Consider the following 17,004-nt stretch of genomic DNA (forward strand, 5'->3'; position numbering starts at 1 on the left):
TGAAGTCCTGGGGCAGGAGTGTAACTCCTCTGGTGGAGGACAACAAGGAGGCCGGTGTGGCTGAAGCTCTGTGCGGGAGGAAGAGACTAGAAGTGTCGGGGCGGGCAGGAGGAGGGACACAGGCTATTTAGGGACTTCTCCAATGGAAGAATTTGAGCTTTTATCTTGAGTGAGATGGAAATCCTTCAGTGGGTTTTAAGCAAAGTGAAATGTTGACATGTATATTTTTTACATGTTAAATTTTGAGAGAGAGAGAGAGAGAGAGAGAGCGGGAGGGAGAGAGAGAATCCCAAGCTGATAGTGCAGAGCCCGACACAGTGCTTGAACTCACGAGCCGTGAGATCATGACCTGAGCGGAAATCAAGAGTTGGACGCTTAGCTGACTGAACCACCCAGGTTCTCCTTGGCTTATTTTTAGAAGATCCGGAACGTAGGGAGGCAAGAGAAGAAGCCAAGAAACCAGTTAGGACATTACAACTTTCCAGGCAATACATTTGAATATTATGGGGAATGTTTTCTGGAAGAATCAGGGTAGTTACTTTTGTTTTACGATTGAGGATAGAAAACTAAGGGGCGAAATCTTGATGCGTGATGAGACATTTCACCATCCCCTGCTCCTCAGGGAAATATTGGGTGATTTTGCCTTGCTAATCCAAGGACTGCTAAACATTTTGAATTTTCTTTGGCACCGTTAGGCGATCTAATGCCTGGCACATAATTGGCTTACAGAAGTATTTCTGGAATGAATACGTAGGCAGTTGAATGGGTAAGACTGAGTTACGTTATCACGTAACTTGCAGATGCAAGAGGCGTTTCTCTGGTGGTGGTTATTGTCTTTAAGTTTTCTGTAGCAGAGATCGTCAAAAGTGCCACATTAGAAACACAGTCCTACTTTTCAAGTCAAAATGTCAGGCGCGTGTATCTACAGATTTTATGTGGTCCCATAGCAATTCGTACAGTCCTCCGTCATAGTTATCAAGGCTGTTTTGTCTGGAGTTCCTTCAGGGTTGGGATCATTTCACCTAGCACGGGGCTTGGGGACAATGTTTAATGTATGCACAGTATGATAAAGGGTAGCAGAAAGAAAATAATGTGCATTACCAACACCAGCCACAGAATATTGTGATTCTTGAAAAATATGTTCATTTCCCTTCGGAAAAAGCAACTCTGGGGCACGCGAGCGGCTCAGTGGGTTGAGCATCGGACTTTTGATCTCGGCTCAGGTCACGATCCCAGGGTCGTGGGTTAGAGCCCCACATTGGGCTCTGCACTGAGTGTGGAGCCAGCTTGGGATTCTTTCTCTCTCTCTCTCTCTCTCTCTCTCTCTCTCCCTCTACCCCTCTCCCTCACTCTCATGTGTGCTTTCTCTCTCTCTCTCTCTCTCAAGAAAAAAAAATCCTATTTAGGAAAAAACAATTCTGAAGTTACTGCTACAGAATCTAGCTACGTGACTTCCAATTATGTTTTAAGCCCTCCGTGAGCTGGATCCATATGTATTCTCAACGTACCTAAAGTGCTTGGTAAAAGATCTGGTATCACCAGTAAATGATCACTAAGTACTGGGAACTGGGCTTCAGGGTCCGTGTAGGGGCACGGGTAAAGCCCTTTCAACAGCTGGATGAGGTCTTCAACCTTCTCCTCACAGGGAGCTTCAGAACTTCTGTCCCTCCTGTGCACCCCCTCCCACGGGTCTCCCCTGCCCGCATCTCCCCCTCTGGGTGCACCTGTCCCTGGACCCCCATCCGGTCAGGGCCTCCCACGCCCGCATCTCCCCCCCCCCCCGGTGCACCTGTTCCTGTACCCCCTCCCGGCCAGGCCCCCCACGCCCGCATCTGCCCCTCCGGGTGCACCAGTCCCTGTACCCCCATCCGGCCAGGGCCTCCCACGCCCGCATCTCCCCCCTCTTCCCGGGTGCACCTGTCTCTGTACCCCCATCCGGCCAGGGCCTCCCACGCCCGCATCTCCTCCCCCCTTCCCGGGTGCACCTGTCCCCTGTACCCCCTCCTGGCCAGGCGCCCACCCCCTCCTGCATCTCCCCCTCCGAGCCTGGGTCCTCGGCTCCACGTCTCAGACCCGACGCCCTCCCGGCGCCCCTCCCCCCCGAACTTCCGCCCGCGCCCCCTCCCCTCAGGCGGGACTTCCGCCCGCGCCCCCTCCCCGCGCCGCGTCGTCCCCGTCGCCGCCCGAGGGGAGCCTGGGAGCGCGTCGTCGCGCTCTCCCGCGGGGCCCGGGCTGCGGCGGCGCGGAGGCGGCGGCGGCGTCCGGCGGCTGCGGGGCGCGCTCCTCCCCGGCCTGCGCTCGCCCCGCGCCTCCTGCTCCTCCTCCTGCTCCTCGTCGGCGCCCGGCTCCGCGAGCTGCGAGCGGCAAGATGGCGGCGCCCAGGCCGCCGCCCGCCCGGCTGTCCGGCGTCATGGTGCCCGCGCCCATCCAGGACCTGGAGGCCCTCCGCGCGCTGACGGCGCTCTTCAAAGAGCAGCGGAACCGGTAACGGCCGGGCGGCGCGGGCGGGCGGGGAGCGGGCGCCCCTCCCCCCGGGAGGCGGGCGGCGGAGGCCTCGGCCGTGGGCCCGAGGGGCCCCGGGGGGTTGACACCTGCCCCCCACCCGCCGGCACGGGCGTGGAGCCGCGCGCGCGCGAAGGGGACCGCCCCACGCGAGCCCCGTGCCACCCGCCCCCGGGCTTGCTGGGCCCTGGCCCGGAGCGCCGGCGCGGCCCGCGGTGGCCCGGCGGCCCGCTGGCGGGGGGGGGGGGGGGAGGCGGGCGGCCGCGAGAGCGCGGTGGGGACAGTCCCCGTGGGGGGGTGGGGGTGGGGGTGGGCAGCGCGGTGTGCGGGGCGGTTGCGCCCTGGTCCCGAGCGAACCGGCCGTTTGGGTCGTGACTGCCAGTGCGGGGCAAGGTGGCCGGCTGGGAAGGGCCCCCGAGTCTGGCGCGCCTGGATTCGGTTCCTGGCCTTACAAGTTGTGCGTTTCTGGGCGATTTCTCCGAGCCTTAGGTTTTCCTTGTCTAGAAGTGCGAATGCAGTACGTACGCTCGTTGCTGGATTGTGCAGAGGGATGAATGACACAAATAAAGCGCGTGAAAATGCAAAACGCATGACGTTGTAAGTCAGTGCTTGATTTTGTTCTGGTCTTCTCTGGGCCTCGGTTCCGGTGTTGCCCAGCACGTCCCTGGTGGGATTGCTGTAAGGATGGTATGAGGTAATGCGTATTAAATCCGCAATTCATGCCTGACACGTAGTACTAAATGCATGTTAGCTGATATTCTTATCCTTTAATACATGTATCGATGGCCCTCCATGGGCCAGGTATTGTGCTGGGTGGTGAAGGTGAAAAATGAAGTCCTTTCGTGAGAAGTCCTGTTCTGGGGAGCCAGCAGATGATTTTACAATGGGGGGGGGGTGTGTGTACAAAGAGTAGAGGGAACGTAGAACGAAGGGACAGCCAGATGTGGGCTGGTCCAGAGGATGGATCCCCAGAGGCCCTCTAGTCTTTGAATGGGACACCTGGGTCTGGGCACGTCTCCCTTAAATCACATTAGAAGCACTGAGCTGTGGAAGGAGTGGTAAAAGCTGAGGGCACTGTTCTGGGGGCTTCTTGGGACACAGGTTACATGATTTGGTACTCCTAGGAGATCTGTTGATTAATGCTTCAGTGCACCCATACCATGGTGGACCTTTCCTGTAGTCAGTTATCATCCATCAGCCATGTACTGAGTACCTACTCGGAAACAGGTTCTTTGTTAGGTGCGGAGGGTATAAAGGTGAATCTGACACGATCCCTTTTGTCGAGCATTGGCCGTGTGAACAACTTGTAATGGGGTTCTTGACGAGCAAGCGGTCGCACGGAAGGGGTCTGTGGATCTTTTGGATGGATTGGTGGGCCAGGAAAGGCTTTGGATTACTTTGGGTGCAGAGGGACCATATATGGATTTTGTAGGGTTCCTGAGAGGATTAAATGCAGTAGCATAGGTAAGGTGTCTGGTACAGAGGAGACATTCAAACATCAGATCCCTTTTGGGGCGCCTGTGTGGCCAAGTCGGTTGGGCGTCCGACTTCGGCTCAGGTCATGATCTCGCGGTCCGTGAGCTCGAGCCCCGCATCGGGCTCTGTGCTGACAGCTCGGAGCCTGGAGCCTGCTTCGGGTTCTGTGTCTCCCTGCTCTCTCTGTCCCTCCCCCACTCACTCTCTGTCTCTCTCTCAAAAATAAATAAACCTTAAAAAAACTAAAAAAAAAAAAAAATCAGATCCCTTTTTATAACCTGTAGGATGAAATCCAAGGCCCTGGGCCAGTTTACAAGGCCCTCTGCGCTGTTGTGAGGGGAGTTGATGGGGAGCTATTGAAGGTTCTTTTAAGGGAATGGCAAGCTAAGATCTGGGCGTTAGACCGAACTCTCTGCTGTATGGGGAATAAATCAGAGAGGGTGAGGCTAGAGGCAAGGGACTTTTAAGAAGCTGATGTGGAACCCGAGTCAAAGAACAGCTAATCTGAATTAGGACCTTGTTTATGGGGATGGATGGGATGAGTGCTGAAAAATACCTACAAGGTTGAACGGACAGGTCTCGGGGTCCAACTGGATTGTTGGGGGAGAACGAGCAGAGGAAGAAGCTTCCCACATTTGGCGCCAGCTTTCCTGGGTCCGTGGTCCTGTTCCAGGCAGAGTCTGGCGAGCAGGTCTTGGGAGGGGGAGGCCGAAATGCGTGGTGGTGCAGAGAGCCCTCCTTGAGGGTTTGTAGGGACAGGCTCTTGGTTCTGCTTCTGTTGCTGCTGCTTCTGTGTGTCTTTGAGCAAGTTACTGGTCGCTCCTCCGATGCCGACGGGCCCGGAGGGAGGATGGGACATAAAGTGAAGCAAATGGAGGCCTCCGAGCAGTGGGAAACACCGGGCGAAACAAACGCGGACGGAGGAGAGTGAGAATGTAATTGATGGAACACAAGGTGGAGATCTGAGCTGGTGTAGCGTATTTTGTGGTACTTCCCGTACGTTTGTTGCCATGACACTAGCCTCTGCGGTGGGGGCTGGAGTAAGACAAGTATCCTATAGTGGAAGAAGAAAACCTTGGGAACCAGGTAGACCCAGACAAGGATCATGGCTTATCTCCCTGGGCTTACTTCTCATCTGCAAAGTGGGGATCAAGCCTCTCACTTTGCAGGATTACCGTGAGGATCTGTAATATTATCTGCACAGCACGGTGTTTTATGTCGTTTATTTTATAGCTGCTGTTCAGAAGCGATGGGGCTGTAAGTGACCGAGAACCCGATTGTGCTTAATGTCTTCACTTGAGAAAGCAGTTGCAGCTCTTTCGAAAAGGTTATAATTTATTCTGATTTTGGGGTTTCCAGGGAGAGGGGTCCCAGGATCTCATTACAACTTCTGGCAACCCCCAAGTGAACAGAAGTCCTCTTATCACATCGCAGTGGTTTTGGATGTGCTCACAAATTCTTTGCAACTCTGTCCTGCCGGAGGAGGAGGTGAATTCCTCTCTCCTTGCATGTGGACTGAGTTTAGGGACGCGCTGTTGTTGTAATAGATTATGGCAGACTTGAAGGCGTGCGACTTGCGATTAGGTCCTAAAAGGCAGCGCAGCTCCCTCTTTGCGCTCTCTCTTGAATCACTGACAGAGTCACCTGCCATGTCGTGAGGACACTCAAGCATCTATGCGGAGAGATCTGCGTGGTGAGGAATGTGATGAACTGTGTTGGAAGCGGACGCTTGGTCCACGGGAAGCCTTCAGGCACCTGCACAACCTCGTGAGACCCTAAGCCAGAGCCACCCCGCTCGCACACTTGCAGATTCCTGACCCTCAGACCTGCGCAAGACCACAAGTGTTACTGTTTTAAACTGTTCAATTTGGGGGTACTTTGTTATATAGAAATAGATGGTTAATATACCAATCTAAATTCTTCATGCTCTGGATTCTGTAACCCACTTCTTGAATAGTATCTTAATCACAAAAGTCCATAAAAAAATGCGTAGGGTCATAAATACCAGTGTTAAGATACTCAGCTATTTCTTTGTGGAAGGTAATTCCTTTTCTTATATGTTAAAGTTGTTTTATATCTTTTGTTTAATGTATGTATTTGCATTTTTAACATCTATTGTGATTTTTCTTGCTGTGCTGGGAGTCTTTGTAAGTCATACTAAATCCTTTCTGAAACAAAGCAAGATAAAAATACATTAAAAATTCCATTTTTGGGTTTTTGCTGGAGGTTTTCCAACCCTTTAGTTACCTTCATGGTGTATCTCTACATCATCTCTCTCTATGATGTAGCCAGACCTCCCTGTTAACATGTGCAGTCATATGAAATTTGTTGTCCTGCCCTATACCTACACCACTGTCCATTAAGTAGCCATTAGCTGTGTGTGGCTGTTTAATTAGAAATAAGTAAAATGAATAATTTTGTTCCTGCACTGGCTGCATTTTAAGTACTCAGTAGCCACTTGTGACAAGTGGCTGCCTTATTGGACACCGTAGCTGTGGAATATATCCATCATTGTAGAAAGTTCTGTTGGAGATGGTTGCTCTGTATGCTTTTCTACAGAGAAGATTATGTTCTGGTTTTTGAGTATTCCTGAAGTAATGTTACATTTGGGTACTATTTTCTATAAAATTTTCGCCTTAGACTCCTACCTCATTGTGCTTCCATTTGATAAGCTTCTTGACGGAAGTGAGCATGTCACAGTCACTTACCCCTAGCAAGTAACACGAAATCTGGTAGTTACAGGCGCTTGACAGATGTTTTTTGCTTCTTCCCCATTCTTTTCCTTCTAGGACTCCACTTACACGTAGGTTAGACCTTTCCCTGTATTTTATATGTATCAGAGGCTCCTTTCTGTGTTTTCCATTCTCAGAGCTTCTATTTGAACATTTTCTGTTAATCTACCTTCTAGCTTTCTGATTCTCTCTTCTGCTATGTCTAGTCTGCTGTTATCTGCTGTGTTTTTAGTTTCAGATACTATGTTTTTGAGTGATTGTATTGCAGAATTTCTCTTTGAGTTTTTTAAGAGATTCATTTTGTTGCTTACTTTCTTGAACGTATTAATTATAGTTATTTGAAAGATAACTTGCCTGATAACTCCCCCCCCCCCTTTTTTTGTCCTGATAACTTCCTTTTGTCAGTTTCTTATGTTCAGTACTTTGGTCCCATTTTATTGAGTGCTAAATGCGTTTGAAAAATTGAGGCCGTTTCCAGATATGTTCCCTTTGAAGAATATTTGAGAACTCAAAACCAAAATCAGTTTAAAAACGATTTCTTTTAATAATGATGGTGGGATAACTTGATATCTGATTGGAATAAAATGAACTTCGGCTCACACATTGCACCATCCACCAAAAAATATTCCAACGTGAGTTAGACCTCCGCATAAAAGTTCAAACTATAAAGTGCTGAGAAGAAAACACGGGAGAATATCTTTGTGAGCTGGAGTGTAGGCAGAGATTTCTTATCCAGCGCACAGAGGATACTAACCATGCAAGGAAAAATTGACTTTATCAAAATTAAAAGCTACTTCTCAAAAGACACCGTTAAGAAAATGAAAAGGCAAGCCATAAACCGAGAGAAAAGACTTGCAATACATATGTCTGACAGAGGACTTGTTTCGGAAATTATGAAGTGCTCCTACAACCCGGGAGTAACAAGACAACCCAATTAACAAATTGGGTGAAAAAGTTCTATGCTTTGTCAGAGAAGATACATCAACGGCCAGCAAGCCTGATGAAGTACTCAGTGTCAGTAGTCATTAAGGAAATGCAAACTGAAATGACATCCTGCTTTATATTCTTTAGGATGGCAGTGACAGGCGGCGGAGAAAGGGAAGTGCTGGGGAGCACGAGGAGAAATTGGAGCACTTGGGTGGTGTCAGTGGGACTGCCAAATGGTAGCACTGCCGTGGCAGAGTTTGGTGGCTCCTCGACGAGCTAATGCGACTCCACGGTCCCGCTCAGAGGCACACGTGTCACAGAACTGAAAGCTGGGGCGCCAACAGATACTTGTGAGCCAGCGTTCGGGGTAGCACGACTCAAAATAGCCGAAAGGTGGAGACAGCCCGAGCGTCCATCGGCAGAAGAATGGATAAACAAAATGTGGTCCGTCCGTCCGTCGCATTGGTATTTAGCCGTAAAAGGGAACAAAGTGCTGATACGTGGTACCACGTGGATGAACCTTGAAAACATGCTAAGTGCAGGAAGCCAGACATAAAAGGACAACTATTGTACGATGCCGCTTACATGAAGTACTTAGAATTAGGCAAATTGGAGGCAGAAAGCACATTAGAGGTTACCAGCAGGGGGTGGGGTGGGGGGGAGTTACTGCTTAATGGTTCTAGAGTTTCTATTTGGGGTGTTCAAAAGTTTGGAATTAGATAGTGGTGGTGGTTGTGCAACACTGAATATAATTCAGGCCAGTGAATTTTATATTTAAAAATGCTCAAAATGGCAACATTTATGTTAGATACACAGTAGTTTCCCCCTTATCCGTAGGGGACACGTCCCAAGACCATTGGTGGATTCCCAAAACTGTAGATACTCCTGAACTCTGTATATACTATGTTTTTTCCTATTCGTACTACAATCTATGATAATATTTAACATAGATTAGGCATAGTAAGAAATTAATGGCAAAAACTAACAGCAAAATAGAACAGTAGTAGCACACTGTAATAAAAGTTCTGTGAACGTGGTGTCTCTCTCAGGCGATCTTGCTGTGCTGTATTCACCCTACTTGTGATGATGTGAGATGATACAACGCCTGCGTGATAACGTGAAGGGAGGTGTATGACATAGGCATTGTGACGCGGCGCTAGGCTGCTGTTGACCTGCTGATGGTGTATCAGAAAGCAGGCTCCTGCCTCTGGACTGAGGTTGACTGCCGTCGCTGGAACTGTTGAAAGTGAACTTGTGGATAAGGCGGTGGGGGGGAGGGGGTGCTGCATATTTTACTGCAATGAAAAAATTAATGTAATATACAAAAATCCATCAAATTGTATGCTATGTTAATTATATCTCAATAAAGCTTTTATAAACAAAACCATAATGAGATATGTCTGCATACCCATTAGAATGGCTAAAATTAAAATGACCGCCAGCACCAAATTTCGGCAAGGATGCGGAGCATCTGGAACTCTCACGACTTGCTGCAGGGAGTGTAAATGGTACACCTGCTTTGGGAAACATTTTGGCAGTTTTTTGTAAAGTTTAATCCATGAGTCCAGGAATTTGCCTAAGAGATCCAAGAATGTACGTCTACGAAAGACTTGTAAAAAAAATCCTTACGGAAGCTTTATTGACGTTAGCCAAACTCTAGAGACATGTCAGATGTCCACCAGCGGGAGAATGGCTAAAACTATGTGGTATTTTGAATGAAAAGACCACCGATACACACAACACTATGGGTGGATCTCCGTGGCATACCAAGTGAAAGAAGCCAGGCACAAAGTGTGTCCTGTGTAATTTTATTTTTGTGAAGTTCTACAGTTGGCAAGGCTAATCAGTGGTGGCACAGATCTGAACAGCGTTTGTCAAAAGAGGTTGGGGATTGACTAGAAAGGAACGTGAGGAGCAAAGGAATTCTCTGGAGCAAAGGAAATGTGCTGTCTTTAGGTGGGGGTATGATTGGGTGCCCAGGGGCACGCATTTGTCACAACTCATTAAAATAACGTAGAATTGTAAGTTACTACAGTTCTCCTCACCCTCCCGCAAAAGAAAATGGGTATAATAATTATGCTTCCCCTGTAGGGGGGTGTAGGTGTTAGAGTGTTCTGTATGTGGAGTTCGGAACGGTGCCTGGTACATGGCTGGTGCCCAGCAAACACCGTTATTATCATTGCAGGCTCTGGTCAGAGTCAAGAGTGAAAAATGAAAAGAACTGTGTGGTAACTCCTGAGAATTTTGTGTAATTCACAATCGTGCTTGGGAGGGCTTTAAATTCATTGCAGTTCTGCAGTCAGGTTCTAGTTTCAATAGGCTTTTGGAACTGCCTCTGAAACTTTGGAATACGAAGTAGGTGTAAGGACAAGAAACACAGTGGAAGAAAGATGGTTTTTCAGATCCAAGATGTGGGCAGTGATTTCATGCCTACATTTTAATTCCTTGTTAGAAAGTTACATTAGCAATAGTAAATAATTTTAAGAAGCTATAAGAACATCCAAAACAAAAAGTAAATACTTGCCAATAACAGTGTTGTGACTTAGGCAGAAGGATTTCGATGTCTTTGCATGGCGTGACAGCCGTAGGAACCAACGTTTAGAACAACCATACTCATGTGCTCTTTGGAGAAGGAAATTGAAGCTTTTTATTAGTTTTCATCCGTGTATTTTTGTTGGTTTGCTTGTTTTTAAACTCTTGACAAATCAAAACCACAAATACATAATAATGTGAATGCCTTCATGGAAGGTGGTGTAACAGATGATCTAATAAGTACCCATGTAATTGACTTGCAGAATCAACAAATGTTAAAATTTTGTCGTGTTCTCGCCAAGTCCAGAACATTACTGATACTGTTAATATCCTCTGGGTGAGAACACGTTACCCACAAATTAGCAGCTGAAAGCCACAGACGTTTATTATTTCACAGGGTTTGTGAGGGGCGGGAGTTGCTCGGCTGGGTGGACCTGGCTCAGTCTTTCGTGAGGTGGCAGTCGGGCCGTCCACCCGGTCAGCCAGCCGCCGAAGGCCCGACTGGGGCTGGAGCCCTGATCTGAAGCTCACGCAAGGCTTTGCGCCTGACACTTCGGGTCCTTGCCACGTGGACTCTTCCCTAGGGCTGCGCACGCCCTGGCGGCTGGCTTGTTCCACGCGGGATCCAAGAGAGCGTGCTCGAGGTGGACGCCGGAGCGTCTTTATGATCTCGGAAATGACCAGCCTTTCTGTCGCGTGTTGTAATGGCCCCGGGAGGACAGCGTGAACACCACGAGGCGGGGATCGTGCTGGGGGGCGGGTCTTTGTTTCAGCTTCCAATCCCGTTCTTCTCTCTTTACTCCACGAACATTATACTATATGCTCTCGTTTGCATTTCGTACTTCTGTTTGAGTTGTTTCTGAGTTCATGAGTGTCGCCAGCTGTCACGCGTGGAGAGCTGGGCCATTCGCGTCAGCTGTTGTGAAGTGTGCCGTCACAAGAGTACAGAACTTATCTCCCTTTTTTTCTTGCTGGTGGACATTTGGATCGCCTTGGACTTTCGGCAGTTCACACTGTACTCTTCCATCTTCAGACACAGGGGAGGCCTGTCCTAGCGCAGAGTTTCACGTGTTGGCTCTCTCACTGCCACTCGTTGCCACATAATGCAGGGGCCTCGCGTTTTGGTTCCCATCGGGCGGGCTTTTTGCTGATCCTCGAACCTGTTTCACTCCTTGGTCTTAGACCTGATCATGGCTGAGTGTTTCCATTCGGGCCTTGGGTATGGAGATACGTGTCTTGTTTTAAAGTCGGCCGTGTGTTTATATATTTTAAAAATAATTGTGATTACATTGCTTGGAATGGAGGAGAGAGGCTTCTGGCGTGAGCTCCTTCACAGCACTTTTCATTAGCCTCTGTATGTCTTTCTCCCTGCTGGCCTGCGACCTTGTTGAGGGACTGTCTTCTTGTCCAGCATTTTCTAACACAGCTCCTGGTCCATTTCGAGGGCTTGGCAGCGAGGAGCCAGTGGCTGAGACGAGAAGGTCACTTCCTGGCACTGAGAGCCGGTCAGTAATGATTGTTCTGGCTACGGAAAAGCTTTTAATTTGGTTTACTGACCTTTCAATTATTTGGTCACTTCACACACGCTGGTGTTTAGCACTGCAGCTGTAGGTACCGCGTAAGCCGTGTGTTCGACACCTGCAGTGGGAATAGCTCAGTTGCTGTGACACCGAGTTTATAAGCGCGAGTGCCGCGTGCCTTTCACTTGCGCCACGCACGCATCTCATTTTCCTTCAAGGTTAATTACCGTTTCACCTCCTGATGAAAGCCTGTCTTCATCTTCGGGGAGCCTCCTGCCCTCTGTTCCCTTTGGCACTCTGCTTCCCTCTTTGAAAAATCGTCATGCGGCCTTACGACCACTTAGTCACCTGCCAGTCCCACTAGGGTGAGAGCAGCCCGAGGGCGGGCTTCTTGTTTACCTCTGTGTTCTCAGAACCTGCTTTAAGGCCAAGCACATAATGAGCACCTGATGGTATTCTTATTACTTCCTTGAATAGTTCATTTGCTTGAGTCATAAGATACAGAGAGAGACCACAGAGGAAAGACTCCTGTAAGGAAGGTACAGGAAAAATACCAGATGTGACAGATGACTGTGATTTCAAGAGGTAAAAAAGGTCTCGGTATTCCCAGTTGCTTGTATAAACACGTTGACTAACTCTCGCAAAGAAAGGGAATAGAATGAGCACTTCAGAGGTCACCACACTGCAGAACTCCAAATAAACCTATCCGCCTGTGTATACACGTACTCACATAGGTTTTCCCCAAACATTACTGAGCCTCCGGCCGGCAGGGATCTTGGGCCGCACCAAAAACAAAAACAAAAAATGAAACAAAACGAAAAACCCAAAAAAACCCACACGAGTCCTCAGCTTAGCGAAGGTTGCCATATGGCATCTTGACTCAACCATGATTCAGATCAGCTTTGTTGAGAGAGAACATCAATTAAGTTCCACTATAAAAAGCACTTTTCAGAGTATGATGACAGCTTCCTTTATTTTTACCTAGGCCATGAGCTGGAATACCACATGGAACTATTTGGTAAGGTGTTCTGACTCAGCCTCAAAATACAGATGTGGTCAGGGTGAGCCACCCCTCACATTCAATTATCTTAAATGGACAAAACAGACAGGAAGAAGTTCGAGCCAGCGAGTCAAAGTAAATAAGGTCGGAGCTGTGACCACCAGTGCCCTCAGGCAGGATTTCTCAGCTGCTTCTTCTTCTAGTCTTTTGTAGCGGTCCCTGGACTGTGGGCAAGGAAGCTTACTCGGAGGGATGGGAACCCTGGGCCCGACCACGCTGAGTCAACCTGTCTGACGGCCGCAGGCCTGGACAAGTCTCGTTGGGCTAAGAAGACCGCTCGGAAGCAAGCGGCGCTCTCGTAGCCCTTGAGCAGTTCATGGCGTGGGGCTTAGTCAAGTGCCTGGTGTTAACGGGCACGGTGAAGTGTCAGGGGCTCTCGTCCTCCCTGAGAACATTGTGCAGCTTTATCAAAAGTCATTAAAGAAGACAGATGGTAAGATAGACCGTTACGTGATGGAAACCCTCCGTGGCGCAGAGACATCAATTTTCCCCGTAGTTACTTGTGGTTTTGGAGCCACTGAAAATAAAATCTCGGCCGGGAGTTCGGTAGACATTCACAAGCTGATTTTCTAATTTATACGGTAAACTAGGTTTTCTCTCATTCCCTGCTTCCCTGAAGGCTTTGTCATGTCTCCTTTTCTGACCCCTCAGCCCTGAAAACCCTTCCCATACACCCTTAGCAAAATTCTCTGTGTGCTCATTTCCTTGAACATTCATCTTCTTGATCTAAGTGAAATATGGCTCACCTCTGAGGAATGCCTTTCCAGAAGGTCTTCCAAATGGGAGGCTGTTTTCTCTCTATCCCGTGCCGCTGGGCTTGAAGGTGTGGTGAGTATTCACCTTGATCGTCGTTGCTGCTTCCAGACCTTTCCCCTGTGACCCCTCCGGCTTTCCATCTCACACCGTCGGCGTAGGCTGCCCATGGGTCACTTCTGCCGTTAGGAGAGTTCTGTGGGTCATGTCAGCTCGTTCCTTGCAGACTTCACTCTGGCTCACTGTTAACTCTGTGCTGCTTGTCCTATCTTAGGTCTTGGTTATTTCAGTATCCGCATAGGTCGTCGTTGCGTTACTCCGCCCTTCTCTTCTCGTTCCTTGACTTCCTCTCCTTTGCTGAGCTTGACCCGCACCCCATCCAACCAGCGCTCCCCTAGGCCTTTCATTGATGGTAGCTGCCTTCCCGTCACGATCTCCGTTTCGGGAGGTCTGCTCTGGCTCTCTCTAGGTCACCTACCCCAACAGTCTTCAGCCCCACCAGGACCTACAGTCTCTTGATCTGCTACTTCTCATGCCTCATGCTTTCCTGGGACAGCTTCAGCTCTGGTTAAAGCCCACCTGCCCTGTCCTTGGTGTCTGCACCCAACGAGGCTGGAAAAGAACTTCCAGCCATGCTCGCTGGTCTCACATCACGGTGGTGATTACTACACGACCCTGCTCATGGGGCTGTCTTTAAACTGATCACTAGCCCAACTGAGCGCTGCCTGGCGGTGCTCCTGTGTTTCCCTCGGCCATAGTCTCCTGCCCCCGCCCAACCTTGCGCGCCTTTCGCGGTCCTTGTTTCCGTTGCCTCTCCCTCGTCCTCACTCCTGGTTTCCTGTTTCACTGAGACAGATGGAGCCACCAGAAGATAATTCCCAGGGGCTCCTATCACCCGCTCTCCCACCTGCCTGTGTCCGTGCCCATAACTTGCCCTGCCTTCTGTGGCTGTGGATGAGCCTCCTGCCCTGATGCGACCCCCCTCAGGGCTGCACTAAACATCACTCCCTTTTGCATCCACTGCTGCAGTAATCCACCCCCCCTCTTAAATAATCAGTTTTACCCTTTCTGTTGGATTATTTTCATCAGTTTATATATCTGCTATAAGTTTTTCCCATTCATAGGAAACTCTGTCTCTTTGAGCCATGATCCCAGTTTTCTGCTGCTGTTTATAACTCCGGAGAGTGTTTTGTATTCACCTACTGCAATGTCTCTTTCTCTTGAACCCATTCTAATCCACTGCTAAGTCCAGTGGTCTTCCTCTTAAATTCTTAGCTCACTTGACCTGTCAGCTGCCTCTGACCCTGTCTTCACTCAGCTTCTGTGTCCCCGCCCTCTTCTGAATCGCCGCCTCCTCAGGTCCCAGGGCTCAGTCCTCAGACCTCTTCCCTCTTCTACCTGTAGTCCCGAGCGACTTCGCTCGGTCTTGTGCTTTCATAGCTCTCCATCTGCTGGTGGCTGTCATGTTTGTCTCTGGCCGAACTTGCCTTCTGAACGTCACGCTTGCGCATTTGTCTGCCTCCTGCACGTTTCCTTGTTTGCGGTGGGCACCTCCCGCTGCACGGGTCCCTGCCTGGACTGAGCCCCTCCCCTCCAGGTGCCTTCCCGGCCATCTCCATTTCAGTAAGCAGCAAATACACCTTTCCTGATGGTGCTCAGGCCAAAGTTCTGGAGTGCGCCTGGAATCCCCTTTCCCACATAGCCCCCTGACAGTTTTTCCCGTCAGACCTCGTTGGCCGTTTCTTCAGAATGTGTCCAGAATCTGATCTCTGCTTACTGTGCCTGCTGCTGCCATGGTCGTTTCCAAGAATAGTGTCCTGCCTGGTCTCCCGGTGTCTTCTCGTCCTCCCCTGTGGTCAGTTCGTTATAGGGCAGCCAGAGGGGTCCCTCAAAATGAAGGGCACTCAGAACCCTCTGTGGCTTCACATCAGGATAAGAGCCCAGGTCCTTCTGGCCTGTGCCGTTTGGTTCCATGTTGCCTCGGACTCACGTGACCTTTCCACCCCCTCGTTGGGCTTCTTCTCCGCGAGCCCTCCAGATACGCCTTTCCCTTCCCCCGCGCTCTTCTCCCAGGAAGGTGCCCAGGGCTTCCTTACCTTCCTGAGTTCTGTGCTCAGACATCACTGTTTCGGGTAAGGTTTTTCATAAGGTTCTTAATGAGGCCTCATATACAAAATCTTTCTTTGCCTGAGAGTGTAAGACGTCCTCCGTATGCTTTCTTCCAGAGCTTTATAGGTTTGGTTAACATACATTCCTAGATGCATCTGCAGTTACCTTCTTTGTGTGGTTATAGGGGAGGGTCCAGCTCTGGTTTCCCACGTGGATCGTTGTCGCTGCAGCCCCCTTCCACAATGGCCCGGCCCCCGCAGGCCTGGTGGCAGTGCTGTCATTGCATGCACAGTGCCGTTGCAGGGCACTGTAGCCAGTGGTTTATTTTTCCACGTCTGTGCCCGTTTCGCCTTTTCTTGGCCTCTGTGACTTGGCATCGTGCTTTTGAGATTTGATTCTGACGAGAGATGAATTTTGACTGTAGTGAGAACAGTGGAAAGGGGGAAGCTTGCGATTTTGGGGGTTTTGGGGGAGGACTGATGTGTTCGGATTCTTTAAAGCAGGGTTGCTAAACTGAGATCCGGGGGCCAAGGCTGGTCTGCCATCATTCATGTGTCTGTATCCTTTTTTTTTTTTAATGGCCTGTGAGTTAAGAATGGTTTTTACCTTTTTTTTTTTTTTTTTTTTTTTTTTTTTAGAGAGAGAGAGGGTGTGTGAACAGAAGAGAGGGGCAGAAGGAGAGAGAGAGAGGATCTTAAGCAGGCTCCACACTTAATGTGGAAGGGCTTGATCCCACAACCCTGGGATCACGACTTGAGCCAAAATCAAGAGTTGGACATTTAACCGACTGAGCCACCCAGACGACGCTGGTTTTTACATTTTTTAAAGGTTGGGAAAAATAAATTTTGTGGCACATGGAAATCACATGAACTTTAAATTGCAGTGTCGGTAAGTAGAACTTTATTAGCACCCAGCCAGGGTCGTTCGCGTGGGTGTTGTCTGTGGCTGGTTTTACTCCCGCAGCAGAGTTGCAAAGCTGTGACGAGAGATCGTCAGGCCCTCCGGTCCTGAAGTATTTACTCTCTGGCCCTTTGCAGAAAAATGGATTGGTCTGGGCTGTCAGGGCCGGCTTGAGGGTTCTGGATGTCACAGAAGAGGGAAAAGGTGTAAAAAGCATTTTGAGGTCTGCAAAGATGAATTTCCGAATTTTGCCCCCAAGCTGTTTCTGGCAGGACGTGCAGACGTTTTTATTTTCTGTTTTTGTTCAGTCCAGCCTGGTGAAGTCAGTGAGCACCGCTTGTGGTTCTAAAGAAGCACCAGTGATTCTTACTTTAATCTCAGAACCTGTGCGCATTCGAATGGTTTTTCCCAGTGACGGTGCTTATGTGGTTCTAACCTACCATGCTGGTTTGTCATTGAATGTGAGATAGGAGAATGCAGGGAAGTCTCAGCA

At 49.4% G+C, this 17,004-nt stretch overlaps 1 protein-coding gene across 2 annotated transcripts in view; it reads left to right on the forward strand.

The window, feature by feature from the left end:
* Positions 1-2,348: 2,348 nt before the first annotated feature.
* ATXN10 (ataxin 10) overlaps positions 2,349-17,004 on the forward strand; it is a 166,333-nt gene continuing 151,677 nt past the window's right edge. The window contains exon 1 of one of the 2 annotated variants that reach the window (XM_047065235.1): positions 2,349-2,484. In XM_047065235.1, coding sequence (XP_046921191.1) covers positions 2,369-2,484 — 116 coding nt within the window. In that variant the 5' untranslated portion in view covers positions 2,349-2,368. Of the gene's footprint in view, positions 2,485-16,434; positions 16,500-17,004 lie in introns of those variants that run through there. The other variant, XM_047065236.1, reaches the window with a different exon arrangement.

Source organism: Lynx rufus, unplaced genomic scaffold (genome assembly GCF_022079265.1).
Source record: "Lynx rufus isolate CCGP_SWC_20201006 ecotype Redwood Valley unplaced genomic scaffold, mLynRuf1.p SCAF_7, whole genome shotgun sequence".
Classification (NCBI taxonomy): Eukaryota; Metazoa; Chordata; class Mammalia; order Carnivora; family Felidae; genus Lynx; species Lynx rufus.